Genomic DNA, 27,019 nt, shown 5'->3' with positions numbered 1-27,019 from the left:
TACAATGTCCCTGAATAACCTGCAGGGATCTAGGAGAAAAAACACTATCCACAAGCAGAGGACAAACTGTGGGAGTAAAAACACAGAGGAAAAGCAACTGCCTCACTACAGAGGTTGAGGGGACATGATTGAGGAGAGACACTAAATGAGCCCCTTAATGCAAATACCAACAACAAGGAAATGTGTTCAGAGCAAGGACACATGTGATACCCAGAGGAATCACCCCTCAGCTAGGGAAGGGGTGGCGGGGTTTGGGGGGAGGAAAAGAAAATGATCTGTTTCCAATGAACAATGTATGAAAATGACCAAATAAAATAATGTTTTACAAAAAAAATGTCTTTGGGATATAGACCTAGTAGTGGTATTATGGGATCCAAGGGTATGGATTGTTTTATAGTCTTTTGGGAATAATTCCAAATTGTCCTCTAGAACCATTGGAACATGTCACAACTCCACCAGCTGTTTCTGCTTTCTTTACCCTACCCTTTTATACCACCCAGGATCATTGGAAACAATCTCTTTTATAATCAATTACAATGTAATAACATTTCATTGTAATTATATGCCATAGTTCGTTGAGTCATTCCCTAATTTTCTAGGAGGCAGTTATCTCCAAAGGCACAGTCCTGGACCTTAGACCTTTTGTTATTCCTTCAAGAGTAGGAAATATGTTTTCTTAACCCCACCCCCTCCTATCCTTGCTTATTTCCTGATTGGGTTTGACTCATTACTACGACCTGCATATGAGTTTACTATCCCACTTTTCTTTTTTAAATTAGAGCCTACTCCCTCATCCTTTCCTTCATGTTTCTCTGTTCATCCCTCATCCCTTCATTTCTATGTCTATGCCAGTATTATTTCCCCCTTTATCCTTCTTTTTCTCCCATTTTAAAATCTTGAAAACAGAATCAATCTACTTCCAATCCCTTTGTTTTCTTATTTAAATACTTTTTGAAGATGTTGGGATTTTAAAAAAAGTAAATATAAAATTTTCAGTTCTAAATTCTCTATCCACTCCCCCATCCACTGAAAAGACATGAAATACAATACCCATTATACATTGGAAGCAAAAGAAATTTCCTTATTAGCCATATTCTAATAAAAAAGGAAGAAAAACAAAGAAAGGGAAGATATACATATACTTCAGTCTGCAATCTGATTTTATCAGTCCTCTAGCTGGACATAGCATTTTATATCATGAGCTCTTTGGAGTTGTGGGTCACAATCATTGTTCAGAGTAAGTTGCATCTTTATAATATTGCTGCTACTGTGTAGATTCTTTGCCTGGTTCTGCTTTATTTCATTTTGCATCAATTCATATAAATTTTCTCAGATTTTTCTGAAACCATTCCTTTTATAATTTCTTATGGCATAATATGATTCTATCACATTCATATGCTATATCTTATTTTAATATTTTCTAATTCTTTGTTGCCATAGTAAAGTTGTAAATATTTTTGTACATATGGATCCTTTTCCTTTTTCTTTGGTCTCCTTGGCGTAAAGAACTAGGAGTGGTATTACTGGGTCTAAGATATATAGTTTTTGCCCTTAGGACATGGTTCCAAATTGGTTCCCAGAATGGGTGGACTGGTTCCGCCAACAGTGCATTAGTGTTCCCATTTTTCCATTGCTTCTCTGATATTTATAATTTTCATCTCATGTCCTGTCTGTCAGTCTTACAGGTATGAGGTGATACCTCAGTTATTTTAATTTGCATTTCTCTTATTAGTGATTTAGAGCATTTTTCCTATGACTTGCTGGCTTTGATTTCTTCCTCTGAAAAATGCCTGTTTGTGTACTTTGATCATTTATAAATTGAAGAATAGCTCCTATTTGTATAAATTTGTCTCAATTCTTTATATATTTGAGAAGTGAGTCCTTTATCAAAGAAACTTGTTGCAAAAATTTTATTTTGGTTTTCTGCTTTTCTTCTAGTTTTGTCTGCATTGGTGTATTTGTTAAAAAATAGACAAACAAAACACTAAAGCCCAAATTACTTTTCTGTAATCAAAATGATCCATTTTACCCTCCATGAACCTCTCTATCTCTTGTTTGATAATGAATTGTTATTCCCCTCTCCATAGATATGACAGGTAAGTTCTTCCATGCTGCTGTAAGTTGTTTATGATATCTCCCTTTATTTTTAAATAATATGTGCATTTAGAACTTATCTTGCTAAATAGTCGGAGATGTTTAACTGCCTAATTTCTACCAAATGACTACTTACCAGTTTTGTCTGAAATTCGCTATTTGTCTGAACCTGCTATATTTCTTAGCCAGTATCAGATTGTTTTGATGATTATTTCTTTGTAATATGGTTTGAAATATGGTATGACTAACTTCCTTCATTTTTTTCATTAATTCTCTTGATATTTATGATCATTGTTTCTTCCAAATGAATTTTGTTATTTTTTTGTAGTTCCATAAGATAATTCTCCAGCAGTTTTCATTGTGTGACACTAAATCAACTTAGACTTCATTTTCACTTTTATTTTATTGCCTTGGCCTATTATCTCCATGAACAATTTTTCATCAGTTGTTTAGATCTGTAATTGTATGAAAACTTTTTGTAATTATGTTCATATAGTTCCTATGAGTCTGTTTCAGCAGACAGATTCCCAAGCATTTGATACTGTCTGCATTTATTTTAAGTGGAATATCTTTCTTTCTCTTCCTGCTGGGTTTTATTGCTAATATATAGAAATATTGATGATTTATGTAGGTTTATTTTGTATCCATCAACTTTGTTAAAGTTGTTAATTGTTTCAACTAGTTTTTAAAATTTCATTAATTTTTTTTTCTTTTTCATCAATTGAATTCCCCTAGCAGTATAAGATTTACTTTGTATCTCCTCCTGTAACTCAATTTAATTTTTCCTTTAAGAACTGATGTGCTGTCATTTTTTGCATATATGTTTAATATTGAATTACTTTGTTGTCTCTGGTACCTTTTATCAAAATATACTTTTCCTGATTGATTATCCCTTTTAATAAGGTTTGTTTTTGCTTCATTTTGACAATGGACTTCTTGTTGTCTTTGACATTACATAGAAATAATTTACCTATTATAGTTTGCAAACTAATTTTTTAAATTTTATTTTTATTATCATACAAAATGTCCTTCCATATTGGTCATTGTTATAAGAACAAACTCGTAAAAATTAAAACCCCAAAATAAAACCATAATAACACTGATGTGAAAGATTGTATGCTTTGATCCACATCCATCCGACTCCCAACAGTTCTTTCTCTGGAGGTAGATAACATTCCCTGTCATATAAGACTTCCAGGATTGTCCCAGATCATTAATTTGCGAACTATTCATAAGTGACCAAAATAAACCCAAATCCCCAAATTGAATTTTCTTGTTCTGAGTATACTTCAGGGTTTTGCTGGAGTGGGTATTGTAGGAGTAAAAATGAATGAATGCTCCTGTATTTAAAAATATATAGGATTTTTAATAATAAATCAAAAGAGAGGGAAAAGGAAAAAAGGTTCTTTTAGTCAAGTGAGCAGAGCAAAAAGAGCCAGAGACTCACACATGCAGCACTTTACGAAAAGCACCAGCTCCAAAGAAAGAGCCCCGCAGCATGAGTCTCAGCCAAATTTATCTCCCAAGCATCCTTATGTAAAATGAGGATGTAGCTTAAAAGGATGCCTGGAATGTAGCTCAGGTTTGGCAAATTTTCCACCTGCACAGTATGTAGGAAAGAAGTAGTGAGCTTCTCATTCTGGCAGTTATCTTATCTAGTAGGTGGAAATCATCAGTGTAATTCATTGGTGGATGTGTAGTATAGACTTCTACATGGAATTCTTTGAAAGGAAAAGTGCATTTGAAAGGGATCCACAAATTCAAAGTGATTTTATCTCTCCTTTCTAGATTTCTTAGTCTTTTGTCTGGTTCCCCTGTATGAGGATCACATTTTGCCTAGAATCATCCTTCTTTGTGTACATGTCACATCACTTTCGTTTGGTATTATTTGATCTTTCTGTCTTAGTAGCTAGCACAGTGCTCTGCTCATAGTGAGTGCTTAATACATGTCTGGTAAATGAATCTAGCTCAACATTCTGACTTGACGTAAGAGAAAACTGAAGCAAAGAGGAGTGAAGTGATTGCTGAGAGTTACATAGCTATTAAGTGACTGTCCCACATATATGCTTCCCAGTGCACTATGCTCCTTTCCTACATATTTCCTCTGCTTTACAATTAAATATAAAGCATGATGAGAAGTAGGGAATAAGGTCATTTTAAGCATATTTTTGTCTTTTAAAAATTCAATTGTAAAGTTTGTTTCATCTCCCCAGCTTCATTCAACAGAATGAGGAAAAAACAAACTAAAAACTTTGTAACAAATATGCTTAGTCAAGTAAAAAATACCCCCCCCCCGAAACAACAACTGCTCATTGATCATGTGCAAAAAAAACTTCCCCCAAAACAAAAAAATCCAAACCAAAAAAAAAAAAATCATCTCATTCTCTGATCTTACATGGGGAAAAAAATGACCCAAAGGCATTTCGGTGACTTTTCCAATGCCACTTAGCTAGTTAGTGAGACGACGGGGACTAGAACTCCTTATCTTAATATTATTAAATCTTTCAAAATGTATGAAAAGTGAAACCACCCATTGAGAAGAGATACAAGTGTAATTGGTGTGTCAGTAACCAGCACTGGACAGCAACTAAAGCAAACTCAAAACCATATACTTGTGACTTTAGAAAAAATTAATTACCATAAAAGTCAGTGTCTCATTCCATTTTAGATGTTAATCTCCCTTTTTTCCCTTCTTAATTGAACAGGTGGCTAAATCCCTTATTTCGAATTGGTCATCAACGGAGATTAGAAGAAGATGATATGTATTCAGTGCTTCCTGAAGATCGTTCAAAAGTGCTTGGAGAACAGTTGCAAGGGTAAGAAAGGAAGCAAAAAGGGAAGGACTGAAGAGTGAGTGTATGCCTAGTGGCCTTTGAAAACTTAAAAAAAAATATCAATTAACTTGTTTCTTCATGGGTCTACTCCTTTGGGCTAGCCTCACTAGATCTTCATGCTCCTTGGCCATATCTCCTTAGGGCACTTGAACTACTTAGTATTCTTGAGGACAATCCAGGGCATTCGTGTATGGGGTCATTTCTTGTCCCTTAAGAAGAGGAAGGTACAGGGCAGTTGAAGCCCCCTGGTGATCCCTGAAACACTTGAAAACTGCCCTCTCTGGAGATAATTCAGTTTTTTTTTCTTCAAGTATTAATTCTGTAGCTGGATGTAATGTTCTCTTGGTCCTACTCATTTCACTATTCATTATCCTATATAGTTCATTCTAAGTTTTTTTTTAATTAGCCTCCTCATCACTTCTTAGGGTGAAGTAATATTCTATATAAACATCCACCATAATTTGCTTAGCCATTCCCCAGCTGAAGGGCATCTCCCCAATTTCTAGTTCTTTACTACCACAAAGAGAACTATTTTAGACCATATGGGTTCTTTTATTTTTTCCCTGATCTCTTTGAGAAACAGACTCTGGAAGGGTATTGCTGGTTCTAAAGTTATACACAGGTTTATAACTCTCAGTATAATTCCAAATTGCTCTCCAAAATGGTTAGCAGTTCTCAGCTCCACCAGCAATGTATTAGTGCTCTCATTTTCCCACATCCCCTCCAACATTTGTCATTTTGCCCTTTTGTCATCTTAAGCAGTCTGATGGATGTGAGATGATATCTTAGAGTTGTTTCAGTTTGCATTTCTCTAATGAGTAGTGATTTAAAGCATTTTTTCCATATACCTATATATGGCTTTGATTTCTTCATCTGAAAATGGTCTGTTCATATAGTCTCCTCATTTATCAAGTGGGGATTGCTCTTTTTTGCCTTCTTATTTTCTAAAAGAGGAAATTTCTTCCTTATCAAAACATTATTGCCTGGACAATTGTCAGCATTGACAGAGTACTCAGAAAGTGTACTGCTCCTCAAAACAAACAAAACAACTTTTTATTTAGTTTTTCTCACCACTCCTTTACCCTAATCAATATTCCTCCTGATTGTTTATTTTTGCTTTCTAGGTACTGGGATAAAGAAGTCTTAAAAGCAGAAAAAGAAGACAGAACACCCTCTTTAACCAAAGCAATTGTAAAGTGTTACTGGAAATCCTACTTACTGTTGGGATTGTTTACACTGTTTGAGGTGATTTTTCTTATGTGGCCTTTTTTGGAATGCATTTATTACAAAAGTAATATTAAGCTAAACGTGATAGCCAACATATCAGTTACTATGGGACAGGCACTATGCAAAGAGTATTATAATTATTATCTCATTTGGTATGTACAATTCTGGGAAAAAGGTATTGTTCAGAGTGGACAAAGTTGTTTGAAAGAGTCAGTTTTGTTTTGATAAGTATTGTGACTTGTTCAGATGAAAATATACCAGCTGGGACATGGGGCTTTCACATATGCTAGGCAAGGGCTTACAATGATTATTCCCCTGCTATCCTTCCCTGCACCCCCACTTCTCTTTCTTATTGTCCAGCTGACATACCATCTACAACTTGACTTATTACAAAACTGCCATAGAAATGGAATTTTCTAACCTTAAAACATGTGTATTTAATTTGAATCATGTTTCCAAAATGCCCCCAATTTTGCCTCTCTTCAAATGGTACCTTAATAATTGCCTATTTTATTTACTTATCTCTACCAAGAGTGCAGTGTAGTTAATGGTAAACTTCCCAGTGGCGACAAGAATAGCCATGGATAAATGGTGTCAAGGTCAAAGAAATGGGATCCTTGCCTATTGACTTAAAAACCACAAAGGGACATTATCTCTGTGATATCATGTTTTTATTTATTTTGTTAAGCATTTTCCAATTATAGTTTAATTGATGATGGTTGCCGTTGGCTTGGATACTTGAAAGTAGTGCCAAAGTCAGAGGATTTGATGACTAGGTTCAAATCCTTAAAGCTCCTTGGCTCCTGATGTGATTTTTGGCCAATTCCCACAACCTCTCTAGACCGTAATCTGTCCAATTATCTGTAAAATAAGGATTTGGAGGACCTTTGAGTTCCTATCCATCTCCCAGTGTCTGCTCCAGGATTTGGAGAAAGTACTTTGGGATCAGAATTTAGAATGACCTTAGATTGTAACTTCAGACCACATACCCCCAATGGAGGTTCCAATATTTATGTATGTGCTGCATTCCATTGTTTTAGGTAAAATGAATTTCTAGCAGAGAAGGAACCTTAAGTTCAATATCGTTGCCCCATCATCTTTCCATTTTGGCTTATTGCTGGTTTAAAGAAGTTGGGGCGAAATGTTAAACTTCTCATGACGAATGTAGGAAGGAAGGAGAAGGTCTTTGCTATGCTTCAAAAGAAGTAATTTTCATTTGTCACTTTGGGACTTTAATGAGCTATAAATTTCAGTTGCTAGGAATTAGATTCCCAAACTATGTGGAGTGGATAGTGCCGTGGCTGTGATTGATTTAATTAAGCCTCACTGGGATTTTGGGAACTCTGCTACCCATAACGCTTTGGAGAATTAGTTCAGCAAAATATCATCTATCTTCTGAAGAACAAGTTTCCATTGGAAACTACACCTCTGAAAGAATGGTATATAACCGCTGACTGTGTAGCTTTGCATGACTACTGCATTACATGATTTCTTTCCAAAATCTCCCTTTAACACCTCCCAGAACATTACATTAGACCCTACAGTGTGTATATAAAAATATTTCATGAACTAATGTGAAGTTCTGGGAAGTGTGTGTATGTGTGCAAAAATATGTGCATATGTATACATCCATGTTATACACACACACAAATTGCAGATATTATATGTGTGTCTATTATATAGATATTTAGTTTCTCCATTTTTCTTAAACACTTCAAGTTGAAAGACTTAAAGTAGAATAGAGCAGCATTCAGGACTATCAGTGGCATCAAGCTATGATTCCCAGTGAGCCAACAACTTGATATATTTTCTGGAAGCCAGTTTACTGCATTGGATCTCTAAGGTTGGGATTTGAAAATAGAAATAACAGATTCTAATTCAGTCTTACTTTTTTTTTCCTCTGGGAGCCCATTTTGGAGTATAAATTTATTCATTTTTATTTTGTGATACAATTGTTAATAGAAAAGGGGAGCTGAAGAGGGAGGGAGAATAGATGCTTTTCCAATATTTATATCACTTATGATACCCAAGAACAGTCTTTATTATTTCAAGTATCAATAAATCAATAAACTTTTATTAAGCTCCTATTATGTGCCAGGCAGTGTGATAAATACTAAGGATACAAAAGGAGACAAAAGACAATCCCTGTCCTCAAAGAGTTACAATTGAATGAAGGAAATAACGTATAAACAACTATATAAAAAGCAAGCTCTATACAGGACAAATAGCAGATAACAATCAGAAAGGAAAATGCTAAATTTAAGAATTAAGTATTAAAGTATTCATTTTCTCTAGTAAGATCTACAGTTATTAAAAATATAAATATTGTAAAGCTTTAAGAAACAGATAGCATAGTAATCATGAATCTGATTTTTTGGAGTCAGATAGGGATTCAAAAAAGACCTGTAATAGCAGCCAACATATCTTTGTATACAGATATAGAAAGATATAACAGAGATTAAAAAATTTCAGTCTACTCAGAGCCCTGGTAGAGAAAAGCATTGTGTGAGCAAAGCCTTAAAACATAATTGGAAAATATTTTTCATTATGAGCTTAATTGTCAATAAACACAAACATTGTGGTATACAAAGAAGAAAAAAGGAAGATTGTATATGAAACTAGAATCTTCGATTGTATATGGAAAAAGAGCCAATTCCAAATGTAACTTTAAGGCATCATAGTTTAGAAACCTTTGCTCTAGGAGAACAAAGACATCTTATGTTAAAAACTAACGTGACACTTTCCTGGATCTGTAGTTAATTTTAGTTTTTCCTAGGTGCTTGCCACAAAATGAGCCCATCTTTATCTTCAACTTGCTGAAAGCAATGCCTGCTTTGTAGTAATTGCAGAGGTAATTGAGATATTACATCTCTTATCCTCTTGATTGAGGATGGGGTTTGAGGATAGGGCAGGAGAGAAATATCTCTGGAACAGGCCAAAAGCTAAAGCTTTTTTAAAAAAATTCATAACTTGTCCACAAAGCACCTGAGAAGTCTGGTCAGGTAGAGAGTAAGTCTTGGAGAAGGTTTTTTTTTTTTTAGAGCCTCTGTTTTATTCTAAAAGGTTAAAGATTTCTAACTCTGACCCTAAATCACATGAAAAACTACTACTACAGGGAAAAGATGAATATTCAGGAAGGATGTATTCCTTGTCCTGGGTTCTCTTTCCTTGTCTTCGTAGTTTTCAGGAATTTGGGCATTTCTCCTTGCTCACTTTCCAAGACATTTCATATTTCATTCAGGGTTTAAACCAAGGAGAAGAGGTCTACAGTAGGATAATCTAACCTTATATTACAATATAGAAAACTTCCATTCAATTACAAATATTTTTCTGCCAAATCTCAGGCTTGTTTATTTCATCCTGGTGAGAGTAGTTGAAAGATGGAAAGAAAGCATCATTAAATATAAGCTTTTCTTAATAGTGATCATATATTTTTGGACACTGAATGCTGATGTGTCTGGAGTAAAATTTAGAGGTTGGATGTGACAGCAACTCATCATTCTTTGACTTTGTTTTTCCTTTAAGGACTTCAAGTAACAAACAACCATTTGGAAAGTCTTCTACTACTATCTTCCCACATTGATTTGTAAAATTTTCATATATTTTTAAAAAATTAATACTGTTTATCTGAGACTGGCGGCTTATAGTCAGCCATCCAATGACACTACTTGACATTTTCCAGTATAGGAGCTGTTTTGGACATTGTTAGCAGTGTGGCCTCTCCTGTGAGATCATAGAACACAGAATTCTAGAATTTGAAGATATTTCTTTTTTTCATGGTAAATAATCTGAAAACTTTGTTTTTTAATTTTTAATTTTTAAAATATTTTCCATGTTTACATACTTTATTTTCTTTCCTTCCCCTTTTCTCTCCTCCCTCCCAGATCCAATAAACATTTCTACTGGCTTATACAAATTTTACCACATACCTATTTCCATAGTATTCATTTTTGCATTAGAGCGATCTTTTAAAACTAAAACCTCCAATCATATATCCACATAAACAAATAATAAGTCATTTGTTTTTTTTTCTTCTGTGCCTCTACTCCCACAGTTCTTTCTCTCAATGTGGATAGCATTCTTTTTCATAAGACCTTTGGGATTGTCTTGAAGTAGCAAAGTCCATTATATTGTATTGTTCCATAATGTTTCACTTTCTGTGTACGAAGTTCTCTTGGTTCTACTCATTTCACTGCATCAATTCCTGAAGGTTCTTCCAATTCATATAGAATTCCTCCAGTTCATCGTTTCTTACAACACAATAGTATTCCATCACCCTCAGATACCAGTTTGCTTAGCCATTCCCCGGTCGAGGGACTCCCTTCATTTTCCAGTTTTTTTGTCACCACAAAGAGTGCAGCTATGAATATTTTTGTACAAACATTTTTCCTAGTAGTGGTATTGCTGGATCAAAGGGTATGCATTCATATCTAGTGATAACTAGAAGTTAGAAGTCCAGATTTTTGAATATTAGGTTTGAAATATGAAGTTTGTGTCTGAGTAATTGACCTCTTTTATGGGAAGGTAGAGGAAGATTAAGTTAGAAGGGGATACCAGAGAAAACTGAGGCAGAGATAATAGATGGGAAGGATTTGTGGGAAAATACTGGGAAACCTTTGTGGACCTGGCAGCTTAGAGTTAGGTCCTAGGAATGAAATTTTATTTTCTTTTGCCTTATTCACTGAGTCAGGTTCCTCCTCTTTATTTAGGGTCTTTGGTTGTCAGAGATATTTTGTTTTTATTAGAAAATTAAAATCTATATTGGATAAATTTCATGTATTATGTTTACAGCTTGCCTGGACTTGTTAATTTTGATCTATCTGCTGTTGCTTTTAGTTTGACTCAAACCCAAAGTGGAACATTGTCACACTTTTTCTTAGCTGCATAACTATTAGGCATGCTTAGAAATATGAGCAGGACATAGATAGTAAACAGAATCACAGAATTTCAGAATTAGAAGCGACTTCATGGGTCATATAGCCAATCCATGCCTGAACAAGCTTCCCTTTTACAAAATCCCTGACAAGCTATCTAGCCTCTACCTGCAGACTTCTCTTGATAGGGATCTTAATTACATCCCGAGGCAGCCCTTTCCACTTAATTATTAGGAAACTCTCTCTGGTATTGACCTGAAACTGCCTCTTAGAAACTTTTACCCATTTTTCTTAGTTCGCTCTGTGGGACCCAGCAGAAGAAGTACTAATCACTCTTCTATATAATAGCTCTTCAGATATTTAGGGCAGTTTATTTTTTAAAATGCCAGACCTGTCCAGGTCCTCCTAGCAGTCCTATGGTGGCATGATTTCTAGCTTCTTCACCAAACATATGCACTCCTGCTTGCCAATGATCTTCCAAAAATGGGGCATCTAGAACTGGATGAAATATTTCAGGTGCAATCTGACCTTCGCCAAATACAAGGAGAGTATAACCTGACTTGTCCTTTAGAGTTGTGAATTTGTCAATGGCTGTTCACAATGAAATACAATACTCAATTAGCTTTTTTGGTTACTTTGTCACAGTTGAATTATGGAGCATGCAAATGACTAAATGTCCATCGCCCACCCCAAATTCTTTGGAATGAATCGAAACTATCACAAGAACCTTCCAAGCTTGGCACATTTTTTTCAACCCTTACCTTCCATCTTAGAATCAATACTGTGTATTGGTTCCAAGGCAGAAGAGCGGTAAGGGCTAGGCAATGGGGGTTAAGTGAATTTCCTAGGGTTACACAGCTAGGATGTGTCTAAGGCCAGATTTGAACCCAGGACCTCCCATTTCTGCATTTGGCTCTCCCGCCCCTTCTTGGCTCTTTGAAAAAAGTAATTTCTGGACTTGTGTTCTCCTTGAATTGGAATAACATATAATCTAAATTGGGAGAAAATATGCTTAGCAACCTAGTAGCTTTTACTCTTTTTTCTGAGATCAGCATAAATTTAGCTTAGCTTTATAAATGAAGCCCCAAACAGCGGATGGGAATGAAAAAGGAGAAAGAAGCTAGGCAGGGAGAGAGAATGGTCTGTGCTTATTTGGGAACCTCTCCCCTCATTTTCCTCCTCCCCCATCTTCTCTCCTCTTATATCCTCAAAATTTATGACTTAGTTATAAATCTGCTAATGTTTCAGGCACTGGAAACATTGTTTATCATTTACAATGTTCTTAGAACTATAAAATACCCACCGAGTCCCTAGACTCTTATGGATTATGTTCCAAATTTTCAAAAATGATGTCACTGATTTCTTAGTGAAAAGAGAATCCTCCCCTCAGGGTAGAAACAAATCCAGAATGTAACCAAAAGACTTGGTTTAAAACTCCTAATAAAATAGAATTTTTGTTTTGTTTTTCACCCCTTCCCCCACCATGCATCCAATGTAACTGCCCAAAACTTTGTTGAATGATCGAAGATTCCAACTGTATGGATGCACCAGCTCCCTGCATCCAGGCTGCAATTCCATTTCCATATCATTTTGGGTGTAAACGGGAAGTGAAAAATGTGACCCCCTTAGAAGCTGACCTTTCGGTGAGCTCTTGATCCTCAGATGCCATTGACACTCATCCTAACCCATCTGGAACTCAGCAAAGTCATTTATGACCTTTATCCTAGCTCTGATCTATACTTTGAGGATTTTTTCCCCAGTGTTGCCGTCCCATCATTTGAGAAACTGGTAACCTCTCTGCCATGATGAATCATGAATCTCTGTAGTAAGACTTCGATAGAGGCAGGATAAAAATTGGTATGCTAGATTCTGTGATTTGTATTTAGCATAATTATGTTTTCTTTTTTTTTTCTTTTAGGAAAGCACCAAAGTGGTGCAGCCAATATTTTTGGGGAAAATTATTGAATATTTTGAAGATTATGATCCCAGTGACACTGTGGCTTTGAATTGGGCCTATGGCTATGCTGCTGCACTGTCTTTCTGTACACTCTTTTTGGCCATACTTCACCACCTATATTTTTATCATGTACAGTGTGCAGGAATGAAACTTCGAGTAGCCATGTGCCATATGATTTATCGGAAGGTAAGTGAATTTATGTATCCCTTATTTTATATAACAGTAGTGTTCATACAAAGTCATTTAAAATATATTAAATATAAGTGAATTTTGTATTTAAAATTATGAACCCAGGATCTCCCATTTCTGCATTTGGCTCTCCCACCAAATGAATGTTTATTCTTATGAATGTTTATTTAATACAGGTAATTGAGAAGTAAAAATAATTTTTAATATTCATTTTTGAAAAATTAGAGTTCTAAGTCCCTCAGTCCCTCTCACTCCTTCCTTCTTCTTGAGATGGTAGGCAAGCTGATAGATATTTTACATATACAGTTAAGATTAGATTTTTTCTTGAAAAAATCTCAAAAAAATAGAATGAAGAAAGTACAATATAGCATGTTTTAGTCTGCAATCATACTTAAGTTTTTTCTCTGGAGGCGGATGGCATTTTTCCTCCTGAGTCTTTGGGATTATCTTGGATCATTATATTGCTGAGAATTACTAGGTCATTCGCTATTGCTCTCGTATCTCCTGGGCCCCCTAGCTGCCTGAAAATATACATACTTAAAAAAAAAAGAAAAAGAAAAACCACTTGGATCCAATAGATCCATAGTTTTGTGTACAATCCTTTTCCTCCCTCATTTCTACTGTATATAAGGAAATGTTTAATATTCATTTTAACACAGAAGGTAAAAGTTTTTAAAAAGTAAAATAAAGTATATGACTTGCTTGTCTAATTTTGACTTTTCGTTTGTTCTCTTTTTTACATTAAAAATGCTTAAATTCTTTTTTCTTTGTTTACTTTTTGGGGGGAGGGAGCAACACTATCCCAATTACTCCTCCATTTTTAAAGTACCCCATTGAAAAAAGAAAGAAAACCAAAACCACTGTAACAAATAGTATACCTAATTATCCATCAGTATTTATTAATTCTTTGCTATGTGCCTACTCTGTGCTATGTTCTGGAGGGGATTGATTATATCCTAATAGAAGAGACAACAAGTACAAGTATAAGCATATACATAATAAATAAAAAGAGAATATAAATAAAAACAAAAGTAATTAAACACTAGGCAGTTGGAGAGAGGTGGCACTAGTAGTTAGTGACATCTAGAAGGGTTTCATGAAGAAGGTGTGAACTTTGGTACAAAGACATTTTTCTTTTTCCTCTAGAAGAACAAAAGATTTATGCTTGGGATTGCAAGATGGAATGGGTAAAAAATGGGTCATTTTATACAATAAGCATGGTTAATATTTGTGTAGCTTTGGACAAACCACTTAATTTGAGCCTTGATTTGCTCCTACTTATAAATAGAGATGCTAGTAGTAGACAGTTAACTAAAAATACGTGTAAAAAACTGGTATGACATTCCAAGGAGGTTATTTTTAGATCTTGCCCTTTTTTCCATGAATGTGAAGGGTCATGATATCTATCATGGACTGAATGTGCAATGGTGACTTCAGTAGAGCTGCTGGTGACCCATGGTGCCAGAAGGAAAATCTTGAGACAAAACAATCCATCTTTTGTCTGTCTGTCTCTTTCTATACATCCATCTATCCATCTATCTATCTCTATATCTTTCTTTCTGTCTAGCTGCCTATCTGTCTATCTATCTGTCTATCTATATATCTGTCTATCTATCCATCCATCTATCCATCTCTATCTCTATCTCTTTTTATCTGTCTATCTCTCTGTTTATCTATCTGTCTGTCTATCCTATTAATCTATACATCCATCTACTTATCTTTCTATCTTCATATCTATATTTCTCTTTCCCTATTTCTATCCATCTGTCTGTCTTCCCATCCATCCATCCATCCATCTATCTGTCTATGCATCCATACATCTATCTCCATATCTGTCTTTATCTCTGTATCTATCTATCTACTTATCATCTCTTGATCAACAGAGAGAGAAATTTTTTTCAAATAATCCATATTTGTGTATATCCACATCTGGCCCCTATAAGTATGGATATATGACATTGTTCTATAATTCTTGGTGCACTCTAATGATTTAGTAAAAATATAAGATAGAGATTCTAGTTGTGCAAAGCTTTCTGGCCAGGTGAGTTGTTGTTCGCCTGTTTTTCTTCCTGTTTCCACTAATACCTTGGAAAGTAGTCCTTTGGCCTTAGGGAAATCCGATCTAGCTTGGCTTATTTGCTTCCTTGAATGTAAGCACCTCCCTAAGGTATTAATTTGCTGAGTAGCTTATCATAACAGAGTTGTCCCTTTAAGAAATCGAGAAAATACTCTTGAAATTCACCTGAAATATAAGAAACGTGAGAATGCCAAATTTCCCAGTGAACTATATTCTTATTTCTAGTAACCTGTAGAAATGGAGAAATAAGATTCGTGATCTTTTCATGTGGGTCAGTCTCTAAGGCTGATGTCATGGCAAAGCCTGTTAAGTCTTCACTGTGTTGTGCCTTATTAGTGTTTGTGACTTTTCCTTCCAAAGGTAACTTGTCTTAATCTTGATGCCGGGGAGATAATTAAGTTGGATTACATCAACAGAGTGACAGTTAAATTATTACTGGTTTGTGGTTTTTGAATAGCATCATGGGAGATGTACCTTCCTAATAAGCTTGTTGAACACGTAGGCATGTTGAGAGTTCCTTGGCATTCACTTTCAGTTTTTTAACTATGACTGCTTTTGGCTTTTGATTTTTTGCTATTTCTCTACCACCTGTGGGTTGTATGATAGAAAGTTAAATTAGTGTGACTCATACGTCTTTTCAGATCTCTTTTGTTCGGTCATTCAGAACGATCTGTATAAGCTTTCTGAACCTACTTGAATCAGCTGAGGAATCTTCTTTTGAACGTAGAGGGGATATTTCTCTGACTTCTCTTCCCAGTAAAGGTGACACATAATATCACAGTCAAATCTGGGTCGATTATTGAAATATTATTTCTTTATATTTGAATTGAATGAATGGAAATGTCAATAACAGAACTATCACTTGAAAAAATATTTACAGGCAAAAATTAAGTAGTGACAATAACAAAGAAACAGACTGATGATATTATGAACTAAAAATTAATTTTTTGAGGGGCAAGTAGGTGGCTCAGTGGAAAGAAGGTCCTGAGTTCAAATTTGAGCTAGATCTCTGACCCTGTGCAAGTTGCTAAATCCCAATTGCCCAACTCTTCTATTCTTTTGCCTTGGGACTGATACCTATCAATTCTAAGACAGAAGGTAAGGGCTTAATTAAAAAAAAAATAATTTGTTGAGTATACCTAAATGGGTAATGGAGCAATGTATTCTGTGCTAGCATTCTAGTTTGAATTAGTAGTGTTACAGTCCATTCATTTGATTACACATTTTGTATTTGGAATTTATTTGTATTTTTAGTATTATACACATATTCGTTTGTTGAATCTGAGTTTATTGAATTGTCATATCTTGCCTTATATTGTATTCAGAGAATTAATTATATCGTAGTTATCATAGATTTAGAGCTGGAGGAGGACTTCAGACTTGTATTTGGAATTTATAAAGAATATAGTAAAGGGCATTTTTATTATTTAGTTTGTAATCATTATTTAATTTGTGGGTTTAGTTAGTGGGTGCCTGATCGCAATAAAATATGAAAGTAATGCCACTCCTGTTTTTATAGATATGAAAGTTTTCATTTATACATTTATATTTGTTTAATTTTATGATCGGCTTCATTTTTTATTTTCACATAATTTGTTGACATAGGTGAATAAGTTCACAATAAAACCTTAATCATAATAGAAGGTGACCTTTTAAAATTATATGTACAAATTAGCATAGTAAGAACAAGAGAATCAGTCTTTAGGTGGCTCAAAAAGTTGTCCAGAGTCCAGCAAAATGGCCGCTACCGATGGTCAGGGAAATCATTGATGCAAGGCCCATGAATATAATTTAGTCCCACTTGATGAAGCCGAAGTCTTTCTTATATTGACAAATGCCCTGATAGCATGTGTTCAGGTCATACTTGTGAATCAGGTGGTGTAAGTTAGAACAGATGCTGCGTGTCCTAGATCCCAGGCTGAATGTGCAATGGTGACTTCAGTAGAGCTGCTGGTGACCCATGGTGCCAGAAGGAAAATCTTGAGACAAAAGCATTTATATTTTTAAAAATTGATTTATATTTTATTTAAATTAATTTATATATGTATTTATGTTTTTATTTATTATATATGTGTATGCATATATATATATTTCCATATATACATGTTTTTGTGTGTGTATATAATCAAATGAATTTGATCAAATATATAATTAAGTATATATATAATTAAATATATATATATTACATATATAAATATACTAAGATACTTTCTGCTACTTGGTAGCTCTTTATTCTCCAGTTTTTGATTCAATTCTTTGAATGGATTTGAATGGATAAGAAATTTAAACTGTAGCCAGCAGAATAATGTTATTTATATTTACATATGTGTTTCTATACATACTCCCACACACATCTGATATAGAGGAATAGCATAATTATTTCCATATCCTCAGTAAAGTAGTGGCAGAGGTAAGAGACTCTTTCCTCTTCGTGTGTTCTTCTAGACCTTTACTGCTTGCCCTATTCACATGATTTGTACTTGAGCTGCAGGGAGTACCTTGATTCCTTGTGTCTCAAAGCAGAGGTTATTTGGTACTTAGTTACCACCTCAGGAAGCACCATTGTGCTCACTGCAGAGCCTGAGAAGTCTGTCTAGATCCTCCCCTGCCTAAAACCACCGTCCTGGGTAGCATCACTTGTTGAACTGGCCCAGGTTTTATTCTGTCTGTGACAATTTCCTGTGAGTGATGGTTCTTTGAAAGCAACACAATTATTCTGGCCTCTGAAACTTACTGCTGTGCAGCCCTGGGCACTTGATCCCTATTTGTTTGCCTTAGTTTCCTCATCTGTAAAATGAGCTGGAGAAGGAAATGGCAAAAGCACTGAAGGTTTTTCCAGTTAAGTAATGTATGGCTGTGAGAGCTGGACTATCAAGAAAGCTGAACACCCCAGCATTGACTCTTCTGAACTGTGGTGCTGGAGAAGACTTCTGAGAGTCCTATGGATAGTGAGGCAAGATCAAATCAGTCAATAAATCCTGGAAGAAATGAATTCAGACTCTTCACTGGAAGATCTAATACTGAAGATAAAACTTAACTACTGTGGCTGCAGAGAAGACAAGACTCATTGGAAAAGACCCTGATGATGGGAAAGATTGAAGGCAGAAGGAACAGAGGAGGGCAGGAGAGGTGGAGAGGGTCATGGAAACAGAAAACAGAAACTTGGGACAGATTTTGAGAGAGAGTAGTTAGTTCATAGATCGTTCACGAGTCAACAGAGAATCAGATATGACTGAACAATAACAACAACCTTTTCCCTTATATTTCCATAATTTCCATAATAATCCATAATTCCTAGAATTCCATAATTTGATGAATAAACTATGTTTTAACTTTTTTTTAGGTTTGTTGTGGAAAGAAATACCAGAAAGCCAAAAAACCTGGGTTTGAATCTTTACTTTGCTACTTTAATGATTATGGCCCTGGCCTTTTTGCCTGTGTGGGTCTTAAGTTTCCTCATCTCTAAAATGTGTAGGTTAGACTTGGTTACTAATGCCATTTCAAGCTTTTATGATCATTCCATTCTTGATTTTATAGCAGTCATTTATGCCCCCACTCATTTTTTTGATAAAAACTTTTTTCATCCTTTATTTTTAGATAAAGTTTTTCTTTATCTTTTATTTTTAAGATAAAGTTTTTATTTCATCTTTTATTTTTTTAGATAAAGAAGTTTTCCTTTCATCTTTTATTTTTTAGATGAAGTTTTTCTTTCCTTTTTTTTGACAAAGAATTTTTTTGTCTGACTTCTTCTGGTAGCCTCTTTCTTCTTGACCACTGATTTTATCTTTCTTGAGATGCCATTTTTGGATACACCATAGTCTTAGATAAAGTTAGGTAGTCTAATGCTTTCTGTGTTTCTAAGGCAATTCACCAAAGTACTGAAACAAATGAAAAGGGACATTTTGATTCACTTTGCCTTAAGTCTCTTATTCATAAAACTTTGTTAGAATTGTGCCTTATAATTCTTGTACTGTTGGGTTTTCTATTAAGAGCCTACCAAAAATACAAAATGAGAATAAATTCTTATGTCTTTGTTTATAGAACAAAGGCATCTGAAGATAACAGCTTTGAAAAAAATCCAAATAAAGCTAATTGTATTTTCAGGGCCCTGGATCTGGCAACTCCTTAGGTAGAGTAGGAACACTCGTATTTGAATCCTGGTTTAGTCTGTTATTACCTGGATGTGACCATAATCTTTTGAGCCTTTGATGCATTTGCAAGATTGTTAGCAGATGCATTAATTGGTGCCTGTATGTTATTGGCAAGGTCATTTCCCCCTACTGTACCTAATGATGTCCCAGTATTAGTATTAGTAACTACATCATGCTTATTAGTCTGTCCCGTCACGTCCCGTCCCCAGTCTCCTCGTCGGTTCCCTTCCCCATGCTTTGTTTTCTCTGCATATAATCTTGGTACATCTCAGTTATAATAGGGATCTGACCAAACAATGTCTCTAATCTATTATCAATGACTAGAGCATGTGCAGTTTTCTTTTGGAAGATCAGGTTGGCACCAGCTTTGATACTCTTTAAGATGTTAGTTACTACCATGAACACAAAATACACTTGGTGTATGATTTGCCAGAGGTAATTTACATCTAGATAATTCATTGGCAACTGTGTCCATCCCATAGTCTTATTGGTTAATGTTCCCAGGACATTATCTATCATCCCTGCCACTGTATTATAAATGATACAGTAGCCCCAATAAATGGCAATTATTCCTAGCACAGAAGACCAAAGTATTAGTTGTAACATGTTTCCCATTAGATCTTTTCTAGGCTCTAACTGCCAGGAGTTAACAGAAAATAGTTGTTGTCCCCACAAGCTTTGCTTCTAGCTAGATAGGATCCAAAAAGGCTAGATCCTATCACTGACAGCCCTAGTACAGCCTCCCTTTTACAATAGAATCTCTCCCTCAGTATTGTAACTGACCAGAGTGGCATTTGGTAACTGACTTGTTCATCCCCTCACAAGGAATCAAGATGTTTTTGATCCTGTGTGGAAACTGCTAGGCAGAATCAGTGACAAAGGCTGCTAGCCTCAGGAGTTGTAATTGACAATAACTGCATAACTGACAATTGATGACAGTTGGTGATAGCCACTAAAGGTTTTTTTTTTTTTAATGGGGTTCTTTTAAATCCAGGGTGCCAACAGTCTTAAAAAAAGATAAAAGAGAGGGAAGTTTTTGTGCCCCAATGGGAGCTTGGACTTTTGGTATGGAGAGGGGGAAAGAGAGGAGAACCCCCTTTTAAAAGTGGAGTTCAGGAGAGACAGCAGATATAACGGGTCAGCTCAGAGAGAGAAGATAGGGTTAGAAGAATTTTCCTCTTCTGCCTTCCCTCCTTAGCTAAAGCTGCTCTCCCCAATTCGCTCTTGTCCCTCTTGCCCCCCCCCTCCACTACTTGAGACCAAAAGGTCTGCTCTCGATCTGTTCACTCACACTCAGCTTGGGGAACAGATAACTTTTAATGTTAACTCAATCAGATAATACAAAAGGAAATAACAGGCAAGGAAGAATGGGAAAAGGAAAGTGGGGATAAGGGGGTCCCTGTCTCTATCTAAACCCTTCCCCCTCCCTCCTCAAGTTTGTAGGGAACTCAGGCCTTTGCAGCCTGGACCCCCTGAGAGAAAAAGTCAGGTTGACTCACTCCTGGGCAACAGGAGCTGAGGTAAAGTCTGCTCAGGTTTCTCTTCAGAAAGTCCCTTCAATTGGGAAGTGTTGGCAGGGGGAAGATTTCTAGTCTCCAGCAGGAAAAATGGGTAACCCTCCGGAGAAAGTCTTTTTCCCACCTTCTCTCTTTGGTGTCCCAAGACCGAGAGCCCTCACTGTTCTCCCCGCCAGTCTCCTCCTCCTCAGGAATCCACTCCTGGGCCCCTCCCCCATCAGGGTGATCAATTTCACATACTCTTCAGTCTGGCACTTTTTCTCTAGTGCCAGCCTTTACCACACCCTAGTCTCATGTCATTCAGTCTTCCATGGTTCTGTGCCCCCATTTAAGTGACTCCCTAAATTCAGGGTTTGGGGAATTTTGTCTCATTTGACTTTCTGAACAAACTTACAAAGTAGATAGAACATGTTATCTCCATTTCCATTTAACAAACAAGTCACCAAGACCATCAAAATGTACTGAATTATATAAGAAAATGTAGAGCCTTGACTAGAATTTGGGATTGTTAATTTTAATTACATTTGGGAATGTAAGGATGATATTAGAAAATAAGTATTGTTTTATTAGTTTAGAGATAAGAAGTAAAGTGTCTGACTTGAGAAAAGAACTAGAGTTTGAAGCAGAGCTGAGAGAGCATGTTGATTTCAGATGTTGACAGTTATAACTGTTTTTCTGTCAATTTCTCACTCTGGCAGTTGGCAGAGACACACTCAGAGACTCTCTCAGGGCTGGAGGAGGTAACATCTTTGCCTCTCTCTCTGTCTGAGGGAAAGACCTGAAGGAGCTCAGTGTTTTCCTTTTCCAACTTGGGAAACACTATTGAATATCTATTGTGGTTTTTATAGATTGTTTAACTCTGAGAGAACCAAAGAAAAACCTGGTCTTTGGTTTAGACTCTGAGTCTGTTAAGGCTCAGAGTCCTAACTTGATTCTTGTTGAGACTCAACCAGCTAGCCTTTGCTATTTTATAATTTGAAAGTGAAGTTAATATTTATAAGGATAATCATGGTAATTTTTATTTAGATAGTATAAATTTGGGTTAGTCAGATCAGAGAGGATTAGTGTAGCCTGTGAAACACAGGAGAAGCAGTTCCTTTCAGAACCTGGAAGTTCATTTGGGTGGATTTAGAATCCCTTAGAATTAGAAATCCTTCTTTATCCTTCTATATTTCAATAAATATTTTCTTTTTCTAATAAGAGTCTCCATAGCATCCTTGTGCCTGGCCTTGAAGGGAAGTTCACATTTAAGCTTCATTTCATCACTAAAGATACTTTTGATGATCTCTATCAAAAGTATCTGAACAGTTTTGAACCTATATTGAACAGTTTTGATTACATCTATTTTGTGTAGCTCATCATCATCATTTATTTTTACAGGAGGAAGACAGTCCCTCCCTCACAGTAACTAATTATTAAATTAAGTTGAGTCGTTCTCAATTTTCTTGCAGTTAAATATATGATATTGGTTAAGTAAACTTGTTATTTTCATTGAGAGTTATTTTTGACTGCAAAAGTGCATACTTGGAGCACCTATTTCAGTTAAAGAAAATAAAAAAAATTCTAAATGTTGAGATTGAAATGTGTGTATCTCCACATAATTAATAAAACCACTGGGTATGATTTATTAGACTTTCCTTAAAGACAAGTTGTTTTTGAGAAGCAATGGGGTGTAATGAAATAAGCCAAGGTAGTGTGATGTGATGGAGAAGGAGACTGGTTTTGGAGTTGGAGGATTTTGGATTTAAAAACCTGACTTTATTGTACAGAGGTAGAGTGTAAGACATTTCTATATTATAAAGTATGCCAGTTTTTTTTTATGAAAAGGTACTTTGAATATTGTTTAGCAAAAGAAAAATATTTTTATTAGTAATCTTAAAGATGAAGCAGATTTTAAAAAATCTTCATGACCTTGGGTGGACTAAAATAATGAGACCATTGGCATGTCATTTAACTAGTGTGTGCCTTACTTTCCTCATTTGTAAAATGAAAGGGTTTGGGTTTAATGGGTTTAGGTCCTGTCCATCTCCAGACCTGATTCACTGACATGTTCTCCAGTTCTACTGACACCTAGTTCCAAGTGATCATGGCAGCTTCTTAAATCTGTAAATCGTGTTAGTCAAGGAACTTTCCACACTGGGAGTCCCCTCCCAATCTATTGTATGCAATTACTGATCTTTAAAGAGCTTGTTTGAATTCTTTCCAAATCTTCCTTTCTAAAATGGGTCACTTTTCTTTTGGGGAGGTGGCAAAAAAATCACAATTTGATGTATAGTTGTTTTTATTTTCATGCTATTTTATTAGTGTGACTAAGGGTCCTTGGCATCAATTCAATTCAACAGTAATCTTTCTTCCCTTACTTCCTATGCTAGGCCCTTCGTCTTAGTAATACAGCCATGGTAAAGACAACTACAGGTCAGATCGTGAATCTTCTCTCGAATGATGTGAACAAGTTTGATCAGGTAAGAAAAAAGTTACCCTGATGATGAATTGCAAATACTGTTTGTTCCCCCCCTACCCCAGTTATTATGTGCATGTTAATTAAAATTCATTTATAGCTTGTGTTGGTGACATCAGTTTACTGTCTGTCAGTATATACCAATGGTCTCCCTTAAGTGATATTGTGCATTGGAGAAAGCACTTTTTTCTTTAAAAATAAAAATGAAAGAGACATGAATGAAAGCCCAAATAAGAATTAAATCCAATTTACTTGAAATAGTAATTATAATATAGTATAATATATCCTATAATAATAATAATAGTCACAGTCAGAAAGACCATATGAAAAAACAATCTCATGTTTTCTATCATAAACTGCCATAAAGGGTCTATATACAACTTATCTTTGTTTAATTCCCAGAGTGCCTAGAGCTGGAAAGAATCTAGTCCTATCTCCTCATAGATAAAGAAATTGAGGCCTGCTGACATAAAGTAATATCCCCAAAGTTACGTAATTAATTCATTGAATACAGGTTTTCCAGCTTCTTGTTCCAGTCTTTTTCCTTCTAGAAGACAGGACATTTAAAAACAGGCAGACAAATAAGAAAGGAGATTTAGATCTTTCCAAATGCTCTTCCTCAGTTTTTCTATTTGTAAACCAATAGGTAAGAAGAATCAAAAGATTTGACTCCTCATTTGGGGTTTTTGGTACATGTCTGTGTAATGAGACTTAGCATGTTAAGTTTTTTATGACAGATAATTTGAAAGGGTAAAGAGTTCATTTCCTGTAGAACAAAAAAGATCTTTTCTCTAATAATTTCTATTAACAATTAATTGAAATTTTTTTTCAATTTCTATTAAAAAATAATGCTATGACTGGGCAAGTTATTTAATGACTTGGCCTTAGTTTCCTCATCTGAGTACAGTGTACCTCACAAGTTTTCTGTGAGACTCAGATATGTGCTTGCAAATCTTAAAAGTGCAACAAAATATTTTTGTCATTATTTGTTCAAAACGTTTTTTGTTCAGAAGGGGGCTATAAATTACTTTGAGGTAGGAGGGAGAATTTCACCAAATGGCATTTGGTATTTCTCATTTCAAAAAGTAACATACATAAACCTTCTTTTCCAGAACTGGGCAATCTAAAGTATTATGTGCCTTTTTTAAAACACTTCCCTTCCGTTTTAGACTCAATACTGAGAATTGCTTCCAAGGCAGAAGAATGATGAGGGTGTAGACAACTGGGATCAAATGCCTTGCCCAGGGTAACATAGCCAAGAAGTGTGCAAGGCTCGATTGGATTCCTGCACCTCTCATCTCTAGGCCTGGCTCTGTCACATGAGTGGACTTCCCCCATTTCTTTGGAAACAGTTTGCGATGGTCTTTGATCAGATTACAGTCACTATCATGGGGAGGAAGGGGACGGTTGCTGCTGGTTTTAAGCCTCTTTCCTCTCCTCCTGAGAATCCCTTTTGCTTTTTCTTTACTCATTCCTGATGAGTGTTTTTATTTTATTTCTTTGTGAAGGTGACAATCTTCTTGCACTTTTTATGGGCTGGTCCAATTCAGGCCATTGCTGTAACTGCCCTTCTATGGTTAGAAATTGGAGTGTCATGCCTTGCAGGAATGGTAGTCCTGCTAATCCTCCTGCCTTTACAAAGCTGCTTTGGGAGGCTCTTTTCCTCCTTAAGGTAAGATCAGTATTGATTACATATGTAAGTGATACCTATGCATGATAATGTTTGTAGTTTGCTTGATAGTTTTTTTGAGACCCTGTATTATTTATTTTGCATATATTATAAACTGCTCAAACCTCAGTTAATGAGGACTACCCATAAACCAAAGGCCATTCCTTTTAAAAAAAAAATTTATTGTGATGTAAAATACATTTCCATATTGGGCCTTGCTATAAGAGCAAACTCATACAAAACCAAAACCTCAAAATAAAACCATAAATCTAGTGAAAGCAAGATGTGAAAGAAGACTCCCAAGAGTTCTTTCTCTGGAGGTGGATAGCATTCCCTATCATGTCTTTTAGGATTATCCCAGATCAATGAATTGCTGAGAGTAGCCAAGTTTTCACAGATAATCATTGTTCAATATTGCTGTTACTGTGTATGATGTTCTCCCAGTTCTGCTTGTTTTGCTTTGCATCAGTTCCTGCAGATCTTTCCTGCTTTTTCTGAAATCATATGCAATAGGGTGGAAATGGCCCTTGGATGTGATTTTAAGAAACTGCTTTCCTCCTTAGAGACATTCATCCCTCAACAATCTTGGGGATTAGGGGCACGACACCTCCAAGAATGTGAAAAAAAATGGGAGTAACCCTAGGCCCCACCTCAAGTCTTTATTTTTAACAATTCTGATCCTTTGAATTTATCACACAAAAAACAAATGAAAGAACACACTGCACTCATAAAAAAAAACTTGCAGATTCTACACAAGAGAGATTAGTATCATGAACACCTTGCAGAGTCTTTCCTGGTTTTGCTGCAGTAATTATTTCACAGATTCCCTCTCCTACAAAAAGTACAAGATGCAATGATCAGTGCAGGAGAAAATCACATACATGAGTCTGGATGGTAGAGAGAGAGAGGAGGCATTCCCAGACAGAGTATGTAGCCCATAGTTCCTTAGCACACTGAAACTTTAAACCGAATTTACCTTTATGATAAATGTATGAATGGTAATAAATGATTAAAATAGACTTGTAATATATAATTTTTAAATATTTAATTAATTTAGATTATTTCTCATGGTTTCATGATTCCCATTCTTTCCCTCCCCTCCTGTTCCTGTAGCCAATGAGCAATTCCACTGGGTTTTAACATGTATCATTTTTCAAGACCTATTTACATATTATTGCTTTTTGCCATAGAGTGATCATTTAAAGTCGACATCCTCAATTATATCCCCATCAAACCATGTGATCAAGCAAATGTTTTCCTTCTGCATTTCTGTTTCCACAGTTCTTTCTCTGGATGTGGATAACGTTCTTTCTCATAAGTCCCTTAGAATTGTCCAGATTTTTGCATTTTAAACAATTTTTTGTTTTCTTTATAGTCACATAACTGATTTTCTGCTGTATGCTGCAAATTTCCCCAAATTCCCATTTAATTATTAATGGCCAATTTTAAGAATAATCAGAACTGCAAATGTGAAACCCACAACTGTTGTGGAATGACTGTACTTCATCAATCACTATCTTAAATATCAAAGAGAATATATTTTAATACAGTTTCTGAAAATTGATTTTATATAGCGATAATGTACACATTTAGAGTAAAGGGAAACTAAATTGCTCTCATTGGTTATGTTTAGTTATGTTTCTGCAATTTACATTGTTAAACATGTTCCCTGTTTTTGTTCTGACACCTGATAAAATTGTTTATTTCTTGAGGGCAGGGATTGTGTTCTCTGCCTCAGAGTAATTCTCCTCTGTGTCTATTAAGAGTTTCATATAAATAGGTGGTCCTTGATATATGCTCTGAATGATTAGAGTAGGGATAATTATTCTTCTTTGGGTACTCCCCAGTTTGTCACTGTTCTTGCCTGCCAAGCTATAATCAGCATTCCTGATGTCACCTTCCATGGAAAATTTGGTCCTGACAAATGCCACTTAATTATTCTAACAAGTGATTTTTTTTCCCCGATTCCAAA

General features: G+C 35.5%; 1 protein-coding gene across 1 annotated transcript in view; it reads left to right on the top strand.

Moving 5' to 3' along the window:
* Positions 1–27,019, top strand: part of ABCC4 (ATP binding cassette subfamily C member 4) — a 291,071-nt gene that overhangs the window by 64,444 nt on the left and 199,608 nt on the right. Inside the window, exons 2-6 of the mRNA XM_007501391.3 lie at positions 4,800–4,910; positions 6,053–6,173; positions 12,948–13,172; positions 23,293–23,382; positions 24,887–25,050. Of these exons, the coding sequence (XP_007501453.1) occupies positions 4,800–4,910; positions 6,053–6,173; positions 12,948–13,172; positions 23,293–23,382; positions 24,887–25,050 (711 nt within the window). The remainder of the gene's footprint in view (positions 1–4,799; positions 4,911–6,052; positions 6,174–12,947; positions 13,173–23,292; positions 23,383–24,886; positions 25,051–27,019) is intronic.

Source organism: Monodelphis domestica, chromosome 8 (assembly GCF_027887165.1).
Source record: "Monodelphis domestica isolate mMonDom1 chromosome 8, mMonDom1.pri, whole genome shotgun sequence".
In the NCBI taxonomy this organism is placed as follows: domain Eukaryota; kingdom Metazoa; phylum Chordata; class Mammalia; order Didelphimorphia; family Didelphidae; genus Monodelphis; species Monodelphis domestica.
This window is presented reverse-complemented; position numbering and strand designations above follow the sequence as displayed.